This window comes from Lepidothrix coronata, unplaced genomic scaffold (genome assembly GCF_001604755.1).
Source record: "Lepidothrix coronata isolate B3197 unplaced genomic scaffold, Lepidothrix_coronata-1.0 Scaffold157, whole genome shotgun sequence".
NCBI lineage: Eukaryota > Metazoa > Chordata > Aves > Passeriformes > Pipridae > Lepidothrix > Lepidothrix coronata.
The window spans coordinates 1,003,556-1,015,667 of record NW_016690337.1 but is presented as its reverse complement, the minus strand read 5'-3'; the positions used below and the strand labels follow the sequence as shown (position 1 = coordinate 1,015,667).

Below are 12,112 nucleotides of genomic sequence, written 5' to 3'. Positions count from 1 at the left end.
CAGTGAAACAGAGAAAATAATTCTCATTGTTATGACCATCTTGCATTTACAGGAGAGATTCTCCAGGCAAAGGCTGCATTAGATAAGTAGAAAGACAGGTTTCTAAGAGAAAATTATTAAAATTACTTATATCTCACCTCACTCCCTCTACTTTTCAAATCAAAACCGGAAGCCTTGGAGTTCATATGCTTTAGCAAAACTATATACAGGCTGTATGCTACAGATACAAAAGCCTGAACAACTCAGTAGTGTAAACTGTTTACTATGTCTGAATTCTGGCTGTTTCAGAGAGGCTTGAAAGGTGCTTAAGGAAATCCTCCAAAGGGCTGTGCAGTTTCATGAACAGTGTGCTAACAGAAACACTGAAGTGGCATCCCCTTGAGACTGGAGTTCCTTCAGACCAGTTAAACATGTGTCCTTCTCCTCATTTCCCAACCAACTGTTCATCTGCATTATTATCCACTGAGAAAGATGTGCTTAATATCAAACGCTCATCTGCAAAAGCTTTCATTTGTTTATTTTTCAAAGAGCAGACCAAACCCTTTTATTGCAACAGCAGTGGTTATAAAAGAATTGCTGCAGCACACACTTTTTGGAAGACCCAAAGCCATCGCTGCATTAGAAGGATGTATCAACTAAAACAATAAAAGACTGACCCGGTGCTTTCTCGTGGAACACCTAAAGCACAAAACTGAACATCATGTCAAATTCTTACCTCGCCTGTGTATCTAACAAACAGAAATCACACGGAGGAAATAGAGCTGAACAAATGCATACACACCATAACCAAAATGGTCACTGTTCCTTTCACCCCCTGTGCTAGGTATGGAAGCCTGTTGCTTTTCTGGCCCTTTTACTAACCTTCCTCTGTGGTACGAGCAGATTTGGATTCACTGTCCATTCCTTGGAATTCATTGAAATAAGGGCGAACCTTTATTTCATAAGTGACCCCCTTCTTCAAGCTGACGAGGACAGCACTGCGTTCAGTGGGGACTTTGACCTCCAAATTCTGCCACACAGCTGGAGAAGGCAGGCCAGACGTTTGGCGGTACATCACCCTGTAGCCCTGAATAAACTGGGACTGGCGGTCAACCTGGAAATGACATTAAACAATATAGCAATAAACATATTGGAGTTGAAAAAGAAACAACCTGCATAAAAAGAAAACAAAACGTTTGCCTAGGATACTTTTGCCCTCATCAAAAAGAGAAAATTAACATTTGGTGCTGAATTTAATAATCAAACTGCCTTCTTGTAAGTCACTCTTGATTAATTGTCTGTAAAGTACATTTGTCTCACATTACTTGTTACAGAACATTTCTTTCTGCTTTGCTTTCTCCAGCTCTGTATATCATGGAAAATACCACCTAAAATCATAAAACAAGGCCCCACCCCTGCAACAAATCATGAAAAGGAAACTTTGGCATAAGGCTTGCTGCATGTAAACTTACTGAGCATGTCTTGGCTACTGATGTGATGAAATATGAGAAGAAAAGAAAAACAAATTCTTCTCAGAAAAGGACAAGTCTTTGAAGATACGCTGCATGCTTACAGTTAGTCCACTACTTGGCTCACAGCTCATGGGATGCACAGGAAAATAAAATAAACATAAGACAGATGCAGAGAAAACAAATTCCAAAGACATGTCCTGTTTCTTGCATTCACAGTCTGAGCAGTCTCTTTGCATCCTGAGGCTGTGATGCTTTCAGGCCATCAGATGGAGATGGAATGTTGGTTTTGGTTTATATTTTATTTGTTGCTAGGCAAGCAGAATTCAAGACTGGACCATGCACAGAAGTTTAACAATTTTAATCGATCATAAATATAAATAGGATTTTTATTTGAAGAAAAATTTTACATGTGTTTTATCTTGGAGAGGTTGCATGCATTTTTTATCTTGCAGGAAAAACAAAGAAAGCAAACCCCAGTGATTTTAGCTATTATGATGCTTGGATTAATTCTGCCTGTAAAAAACAGTCAAAACAATTTGATGTATAAAACTAAACCAAATCCAGCTGCTTCTGTAGCCACCAAAGAAAGAGCAAAGAAAGTGCAGCACAAACAACAAGACTTTACAGCTGAGTGTTTGGTAAACCTCTGGGTTATAACCAAGATTCAACAAGTAGGATATCTCTTGTGTTCCTGTCAATTTGCTAGCTCAAAGATATTCCAAAATTAGAGATACATTTGTTTGACTTCTCTTAAGAATAAATGAATTTAAGGCTGAAAACACAAACCACAGTCTATTATGCTTCTCCTATAATCTTGTTACAGTTTATTGAGGCATTCAGAGGGGACACAGACTCTTAGACATTAAAAAGCAGGGCAAGCAAGAAGAAAGCTTTATTTATGAAAGCAAGGCAGAAATGTCTTTCATCAAAACTGTCACTGTTAAAAACCTTGCAACATATGTTACAACAACATTAAGCTTGCATTTTATAAACTTCTCTACGTTCACTTTAAGTGAATTTATGCACTGAAAGAGGGATATAACTCACAATAATAGCTTGTTAATACCAAAAGAATCAAGCTGTGTTTTTAAGAAGAACATTAAGCAGCTGTTTCCAGATGAAGGGAGTCTGTAAATCAGAGTAAATTGTTTTTATCCATGTTTGACTTTGATTAACTAAATGTTTTACGGACATAAAGACTTCTATGAACCCCGCGTTTACTACAAAATTCAGCAAAAATAACACTTTCGTGCACTTTGCAATACAGATCCTTAACCTAAATTACAACATAGTGCTATGATGTTTAATAATCAAACATCAAGTTTGATTTTTGCCTAACTTCTGAGTAAGAAGCTACACTGAAAACCAGCATAACTTTCTTAGGACTTTCCATTTTTTCCTTGCTCTATGTTCCAGCTCTGCTGACTGCTGCCTAGTGGAGAACAACTGGAAATTCAGAACTGACGAGGCTGAACACTGTGCGATGCTACAAAACGGAATGGAAAGTGTTTTGTAAAGCACAAACACAAGTGCACCCACCAACTCACTGAGAGGAACTGAACCCCTACAGTATGGCTATAGTGTAACAATTTTGATTGCATTACACTTTTGTGTCTATTTGTGTATAGGTAATATACAAATTGCCCATACACATATTTTCCTCCTAGACTTTTAAGTTCCTAACCTGAAAGACTAAACAATAAAAGGATTATGAAAACAGACACAACAGGGCCGACATGTTTATGGGTGCTACAAACTAGCTTGATTTGGGGCTCACACAATTTTCACAAAGCCTGTGACTTAACAGTTTGCTGCATTTTTGTGGTAATTATGTGTCACGCCTACAGCAGGCCACTAAAAAGAAATCCTTACATGTTAAGCAATTGAGAAATTAATTCAACTACCCTGAGCATTAAATATCTCTGTAAGTTTGGTACATGTTCACACGCAGGCAGAGTTGCAGAAACATGTGCTGTGACTTGATGAAAAAATCTAATACTTTCTAGCTATTCTCATTTCTCTCTCTCTCTCTCTTTTTTTTTTTTTTTTGGTAAGTGGTTGCCACTTGTACAAAGTGCTCAGCATTACTTCAGTGTTTGCAGGAACCCTCTGCATTGAAATACTGGGATCCAATAACATTTCTAGAATTCCCATGACACTTAAATACTCTTGAATTTGTACAAGCAGCAGTGATATCAACTCAAAAGATCTGCAAGAGTTGCTGATCTAAAGACACACTTTCTCCCTCAAAGGACAGGAGGCAGAAAATGCAGATGCTCCTTAAAAGGCAGAAGAAAGATGTTTATGGGTGGTTGCTACTCAGCTCTGACCTAATGCTTTAAGGTGACCTACAAGTATAATTGGTCCTCTGTGCTCTTTCTCACCTCCTTTTATGATGAGTACATAGTGCAGGAGGTATCTACAAAGCCATTTCTGCAGAACAGGAAACTCGTTTTCCCTGCATGTTCAAATCTGCACATGCCCCAGCAGAACACAAGACAGGTTCAATGGCTATTAGACTGTTAAAAAGATGGCAAGAAATTCATAATGCAGATTATGCTACAAACGTAAGCTCCTCCCAGGCAAACATGCTAATCTGCACCCTAAAGACGTTTTGTAATATGCTCTGTAGCACGCAAATTTGTGCCCCAAAATGCCCTAAGAAATACTCTGCTCCCACAGCAATACCCACAGCAATTCTCCATCTGGGCAGAAAAAGCTTTCATGCTGTGCTGAACTCACTAGCATGGGCTCACAGTACTCTCTGGAAATTCAAACTACACTAGTATTTATCTGTCCTACAGGAACATGGCACAAAGGGATGATACACTGGAAGACAGTCTAATGGACTTGACTCTTGAAGCTTCCAGTGAAGTACATTCATTTAAGATCTACATCAAATTAAAAGACAGATGAAAATAAATTATCCTTCTGCCTGGTAGCCTCAGAGAAGGCAGTCAGGATTTCAAAGCAACAATTCTTTTGTCATATCGAAGAACTTATTTTTGTTCCTGCTTGTGCCACAGGGCTTCTTTCTAATGCAGAAAACATTTCATATCTGGTCACTAATGAAACTTTCAGTTTAATGCCCACCGAGGTTACAAGTGCTGAACCATGGCTGAGGTCAGCTACAAAAGTGCTTGGAGTACACCATATGCTCTTGCAATGCAAAATGTTTTGATAAAAGTAAAAAATAATTCATGTCCAAGGCTTGCAATCAGCCATTTGATAACAGTGGGCATATCTGACTCCACAAGTCTCTTCAGCAACAACTGCCTCTGTACCTCACCTCTCTATGTGTAAAGTTAGGATAATGACACATTTTTACCATTGTGATGTTAAATTCAGCGCTATTTGTGAAGCACTCAAATGTTACGGTTGAGAGCATGACAGATAAGCAAGCATGTGAGACAAACTAATAATTTTTTATTCAATGAAAGGTTTCAATAGTATGAATTTAATAAGACCTGGCACCACACAGTGAATAAAGAAGATAAAAAGAAATGTTGAATAGCTCCATGAAGAAGAAGATCCTGTATGTGACCAGATAATTACAGCTATATTTTAATATCTATGCACAAGAGGAATAAATTTAAGTGACAGTGAAAACCTGACTTCTGACATTCCTCTTCCTTTTTTTTTTTTCTTTAACACTCACTTTGTAAGCCTGACCTTCCTTTAAAACAGATAAAATATGTGTGTATATGCCTGTGCATATTTTAAAATTGCAACAGAGTAGCAGGAAACTATTTAGGAAATTCTAAATCCAAATTTGAAAACAGAGAAAGAAAAACCAAAACCATCCCACAAAGGAGGAAGAAAGTGGTGTTAATTTGCTGTGTCAGGATGCCAGAAATTCACTAATCCAGGACATTCCTTGGCATTCATTCTCTGAATTGCAGAAAGTCAACACAAAGAGTCTTATGACTCTCATGGCACTTCTGTTCCTTTGTATGATAGCTACACTATCTAACCATTTTATATTAATAGTGTGGTCTTTATTCTCTGGACAGAGTGGGATTTTTTTCCTAGAGACTATGGTTAATTAACTGGTTTTGTTCTGGTTGCTGGGTAGTTTCTAATTAGCTGCTTCAGAGATCTTTCTTTGTGTGTGTCTTCCCATGGGCAATTCCAAAATGTCTCTACAGAGGCCTGTGAGCTTGTCGGGTGGCATTGGGTCACTGCTTTGAGGATCTTCCCAATAAGCTGATATCCAGAGCATTCCCAACAATTTACCTTTACCTTACCATGTTTTCTTCACTCATTACTTGTTCAGTAGGGGCACCAAGAGACTCTTTTAGAGGAATATATATAGATATATGTATATATGTATCTCCCCATATACACGCACACATAAATACGTATACATCTATATTTATTTATAATACAATGACATTGGTTACATGGTATAAAACTGAATTCTGTTTATACTGAAGGTTCCTTTTGTAACATAAGCTAGAGCAAGGGCCAGCCTATGAAACTGTATTTCTGATAGCTGCCACATCCAAGAAAGGGCTTGAAGAAGCACCATATGGATGTAACCAAAGCTTACAATTTCTGGCTGCTAACAACCAGAATTTCTAAACTACTGATCCATCCGTTTGGGCGAAAGGGTTTGCTACAAAGGTTAGTCAGCCTGTCCTGGAGGTATGTAGCTGAAACAAAGAGCATTTTTAGAAAGGCAAGCTGCAAATTGACATCATCAAAGGAAAATAGCAGCGACACATACTCTAAATAATCTTCTACGAAAGATACATTTGTGGGTTTCTCTGTTTATTCTAATCTGTACCCTGACCACTGAAATCTGTCAGAACAAGGATGGTGCATAAGCCCCCATAAATATGGCTGAGTTGTGCAAAAACAACAGTAATCCTTATAATACACCATCTATCACCACGCTTCTTATCTCCTGTTGTGTAATCCTCTGTGCACATTAACCTCTTAGCAACATGACATGCAGAAGAAAACCCCTGAGTATTGTGAATATCCCCTTAGCAGAATTCATCCTCTATAAAACAACAGTTTCAGTGATGTGCAGAGCAGTAGTATTTCTCTCATTCTTCCACCCGTGGCTCTCCATCCTCTGGGGCAGATGCCCCAAGAGCAAAGCACTCTTTCTGGTGTGCAGTGCCCTGGGAACTCACTCCTTCTACTGTTACAAATCCTTTGCTTCAAGCCTCAGGAAGGGAAACATAGCATTTTGAAAGCCAAAACACTATATCAGAAATTCTACCCAGTAGTTTGACCCCTCAAATAGAATTGTTAAGTATTGCCAAAAAGTCTTCTATAATGAAAGGATGTTCAGACTGTGGGTAAAGATTATGCTAGAAAACCAGATGCTACACAGTGGATTAGGCATTAGCACCATGTGCTTCTGACTTCACTAAAAGTGCCCTATAGGAAAGCTATTTTTTTCATTTTTGGGTCACTAAATAATAGGGTATTGTCAGAGGTCCATATGCCTTGAAGTGCAAAGTGCTTTTTCATACAGCAATTTCATGTTGATATTTAACTTTGATTATTTTTTGACATGCAGAGTAATGAATCCACAGATCAATTATCCTCTAGATTATGGTGTTAAGCATATTCATTTTTATCATATTTTTCTAGCCAGACAGACAACTCACATTGAGCAGAAGATTGAAGACATTGAACCTGCCTGCCTTGAAAGAGAAAATAAAAAGACTATTTCATTAACTTCTATATATATGTGTGTGTGTGTGTGTGTGTATATGTATATACACACCTGTAGAATGTTACTTTGTCAGAGCACTCACACTGGGGTGAAGAATGGAGCTTTGGGTGGTAAAAAACTGAAGGGATAAGGAGGCAAAATAGGCAAACTGCAAATACTGTTAAGGTAATAACAGAGGCCTCACCGTCCAGGTGACTTGAACTGTCGTGGGTGTCAGCACGACAGGATTGTGCAGCCGTACAATGACGTCTCCCAGTTCTTTCTGGACTTGCCTGTGATCCACACCTTGTGCTGGGGGGCTGATATCTGCCAGGCACACACGTGAAAGCATTATTTTAATGAGAAGAGCTATATATGGCATCAAAAAAAAGTACTGATTTAAACACCCTTCATAGTTCTGGTTTTTAAAACAATACAGCACTAAGGTTTAAATACGAACTCCAAAGAATATCAAGTAATGCAAGCAAACCACTCACCTTTAGCCACTGAGGAAATAATGAAATATAAATATCTTTAAATGAATATTGAGACTAGATGGCAAAGTTTTCTCTGCCCTAGTAAGTAATGAGAGAGATGTAATGTTCACCAGTTCCAAAACACTCAGATAATAATAATGCTGCCTAGATGCCTGGAACCAAATTGGTTAGTATAATTTAAGAAAATGAACAGGTTTCATTTTTAGGGTTTTTTTTGTAAATTTTCTTAGACCATACATGACATTAAGTCATTACATGTTTCTAATCTGTCACTAAGCTTGCCCTCCCCACATGCCATGCACACAAGAAACCAAACACTAAAAATAACATTTTCCTCTGCAAAGCAAATTTTCCCTTTACAGACACAGATAATGAAATCTAGCGCAAATACGAAAAAAACCCCAAAAGAATTAATTTAGGAAGCCAAACTGATTTTGATCTAATAAAAGGCCAAAAAAACCAATCTATCAAAAAAAAATTTCTTTTCAAGATTATGTGCCCTTCAAAGTGTGTGGGGAAATTGTTTCTTCTAGTCAAAATCTGAAGCTATTTGGTAACTCAATATACACATATAGAGATTTGTGATTCCAACTCCAGCACCACATGTGGTCCCAGTACCTAGTCCTTAGGGATCACATTTGGGTTGTTGTGTTAAAATGAATGAAGGTTTATATCACCTCTGCTAAACTGCAAACAGAATGTAGGTGTCAGAAAATGGGGAAGGAGGTGGGCAATGTGTCTTTTTTACACTTCACCAAAAGGAGAATGCTGGGCTGCAGCTATCACCCAGCTAATATATCACTGTAGCATCGCCCTTCCCTCCAACTTAGACAGAAATTAGGGGGGGATCTGGAACACAAGCACAGATTATATTCAAAAGGGCTTGACAAATTATGGTCATGCCTGTCTAGACATCTGTGAATTCTGCTTGGTTTTGCCTTGGGATTAACTAGTCAAAGACAGTTGCCCACTTTCTGGATCAACATCGTGTCCTTGTGAAGAGAATACATACATAAAACTTTTTGCCCCTCTGATGGACTTAGATGTGGGAGCAGGCATCACGTGACTTCTTTTTATCTTCTAAATATTATTAAAAAGAAGTAATAGAGGTCTTAAAAATGAAACATTTAAATATAACAACGGAGTTTGAATCACATGACTCCAGATTTTGAAAGAAAGGAATTCTTGATGATCAATATTTCAGGCTCTTAATTCTTGATTGTTATGGGTTCTGAGTCACCAATAAACAATACTGCCACAGGCTTTTATTGATATTCAATTTACAAGGGCTCCAAGGATCTCCAAAGGGAATAGAATCCAAATATGGATGTCAGTCAAGGAGCTTGTCTAGCAAATTATATCTATTCAAAGCAACCAAGAAATAGAGATTATAAAATGAGTCTGTAACTGACAGCAGCTCAGGTTGGTCTACAGGGTGATAATTTATGCTGCTATCCACAAAAAGCTATGATCCCTGCTACAAAATCCCTACATGGCTACTTTTTAAGTAAAGTTACTCTGTGGTATAAAACCAGCAAAGTACCTGTATTCCCTCAGAGGAAAGGAAATTTCTACATAATATCTTAGTATGAATGGCATTTCATCATTTTATTGGGACATATGTCCAGGAGGCAATAACATGAACTCATAACACTGAAAAATGAGTATTAAGATGTACATGTGGAATTCTGTTTTCTGATATGCACACTTGAAAACTTATGCATGTGTGACACTCTCAGAGTAATGTCTTGCCATTTTCACGTTTCTAGGAGGCTTCTGGTGGAAAAGCAGTTGATCTATCTCTAAGGATATCACCAAGCATTGGAATAATAAAATCATGACTCAAGCAAAACTTGTTCAAGAAGCTCTGTTCTGGTTACCATTAAGAGAGTTCTAAAGTAAAATTGCTTAGATGTTTTCTATAACCTCTCTTTTATCAGCTTCAAGTGGATGTACTATTAGTTGCTATTAATTTAAATTTCAGGGATAGGATTATTTATAGTTTCTTGAAAGTTTTTTTTAATATATGGTTTAGTCTATTAATAATCCAACAAGAAATCAACCCCTTGGTCTATTAATAATCCAACAAGAAATCAGCTCCTTCCTTAGAGTAATTATGATTTCTCTGTCCTTTTTTGTTGTAAGTCATATAAGGTAAACCTATTGAAAGTACCTGATCATCTACTTGTAGTCCATTGGTGAAAATATACATAAAATCTTGTTACTTGTATTTGCCATGCTTAAAACCAGGACATTAAATGCTCAGCTATTAAAGCTACCAGAGACACCTGTTGCAAATTAATATATACTGCTGCTATAGCTGCTTTGTTGTTTCCCCATGGCCACTGTGAATAGGCTTTCTACTGTGTGTCAGCTTCTTCTGTGAGCCTGAATTGAATTCAGGCATAATTAGAAATCACATCAAAACATTATGTTAATTTTCAATTGATTTTATGATTTAATTCTATTAAACTACAGGCTTGCAAAGAAGCTATAAATCCTGTACATGTCTGAGTGTGCTTGACTGCTAAACAGCTTCTGGAAATGGAAGCTGCAACACATGCTGTAGCTAATTAAAAGACATGTTTTTACTGAAATCAAATTGCTTGTCAGTATGTCAGGTAAAAAGTCTATACTTGACACTCAAATGCCAAACAAAGTTGTTTTTTTTTAGCTAGGTGATAAGTTATGCAGACTAAAAGGCTGTTGCAATGAAAAGCATGAGTCACCCTATAATAATGGGAGAGTAATAAAGAAGAAAACTTGTGATGCTCTGTGAATAGTCAAGCCACAAAATCCCTGCACAACTCATTCCTCCAGCTTTTCAGAAAGCAGCTCCGTTTCTCTTTTTTCCAGCCAGAATTACTATTTTGAGTGTCTAACTATTAAGGACAGATTTATTCAGGACTAGGCTGGGATGAGAGGGGCTGGATCTGGTGGTTATATGATAAAGAAATACTACCCTACTCTTGTTTATCTCTTTCCATCTAGGACCATACACAAATACAAACAGAGGACTTCATTTTAAATTAACTGTGAGACGAGCTATTGCTTTGGACTCAAAAAATTATAATTCCAAAGAATGATTAATTCTTGTATTACAGCCTGCATAAGACAAAACTACACTCTTGAATTAATTAGTCCAGCAACATCTTCTCAAAGCCAAAAAAAAATCCATGCTGTGCAGGGAAATTTGTTTGTGGCAGTTATATGCAGTTAGAACTTGATGCAATGTGAACAGAATTCAATAGTCAATTCAATAGCAATGGAGGATCACAGCTATCAATCATATCACCACCCCATAAATGAGGGATTTCACTTCAACCTTCCCTTCCTGGTTTATGCAGTGGATTAATATAAAGAATTCAGAAATGTAGGTATATAAATAGAATGCACTTTTCTCTGAATAACTTCAATATATTCTTAGCATGAAGATGCCTTAATTTACATGAATTCTCTGCCTAAAGGTTGGATTAATCAACACACTAGAGATATTTTGCGCTATTCTTTTGATTAAAACTAACACTAAACACAGTGTCTGCCTGTCATAAGCACCTGTTGTTACAGTATATCCCCATTATAATGATGGAGAGGAAGTAAGGACATGGAGAGAAGAGATACTGAGGAGAGCATGGTGTTCAGAGAAGTTTTCAGAAAAGCTTGGTTAACTCACATTACTTTTAATAGAAACCAGGAGCACAACGAGTCTAAGTGAATTGCAAATCAAAAGGTCTACGCTGTAGGAAGGATTAAAAAGGGAAAGGGTCTCCTAAGCTCCAGATTGATACAGCAAACATTGGACAATTTTTATCTTTATTGGTTAGGCTCGATTCATGATTCCTTCAGTCAGGCTGCTCAAGTCCAGACTGACCTATTGGTCAACTGTCAGAGCTTTCTTTTTATTTTAGCTCAAGCACAGAAGCCTTAACAGCCACCCTTACCTTGTGTTCTGACAGGGTCTGACATGGGGCTGGGGTCACTCAGGCCCTGTGAATTGATGGCTCTCACCATGAACAGGTAGATCGTGTTGGGGCGCAGGCCCCTCACAGTGTAGAGGGTGCTCTTCACGTGGTTTGCCACTGTCTGCCAACTGTTGCTCACAGACTGACTGCAATGAGAAGAGGGTGGAAGGTTATACACTAACGCAAGAGAAAAATTAAGGAGTGAAAGGACCTATTTTTGTAACCCGAGATCAAGTCTAAGTACAGGAAAAATTAGTAAAAGCAGGGTAAAATTAAAAATACTTGTTTCAGCTAACTCATCGAGATGGGATAAAAAAGCAACACAGCTCTCAAAAGTATTTCTCATTGCAACAGAAGCAAAACCTTTTGCTGTTTCTTTAAAGTAAATGCCTGCAAAAGGAAAGTGTGGAGAGCTGTAAAGTAAATTTGAATGATAGGCTACTTCTGAACATAAGATTTTAAAAGGAAAATTCTGTTAAAAGAATAATTTTTTATCCTGCTAATAAATTATGTCAATAAGTTGTCATT

General features: G+C 37.6%; 1 protein-coding gene across 12 annotated transcripts in view; it reads right to left on the bottom strand.

The window, feature by feature from the left end:
- Positions 1-12,112, bottom strand: part of ROBO2 (roundabout guidance receptor 2) — an 891,080-nt gene that overhangs the window by 77,886 nt on the left and 801,082 nt on the right. For all 12 annotated transcript variants that reach the window (XM_017829032.1, XM_017829038.1, XM_017829041.1 and 9 more), the window contains 3 exons: positions 11,564-11,730; positions 7,331-7,452; positions 862-1,093 (listed from right to left, as the gene is read on the bottom strand). In XM_017829032.1, the coding sequence (XP_017684521.1) occupies positions 862-1,093; positions 7,331-7,452; positions 11,564-11,730 (521 nt within the window). The remainder of the gene's footprint in view (positions 1-861; positions 1,094-7,330; positions 7,453-11,563; positions 11,731-12,112) is intronic.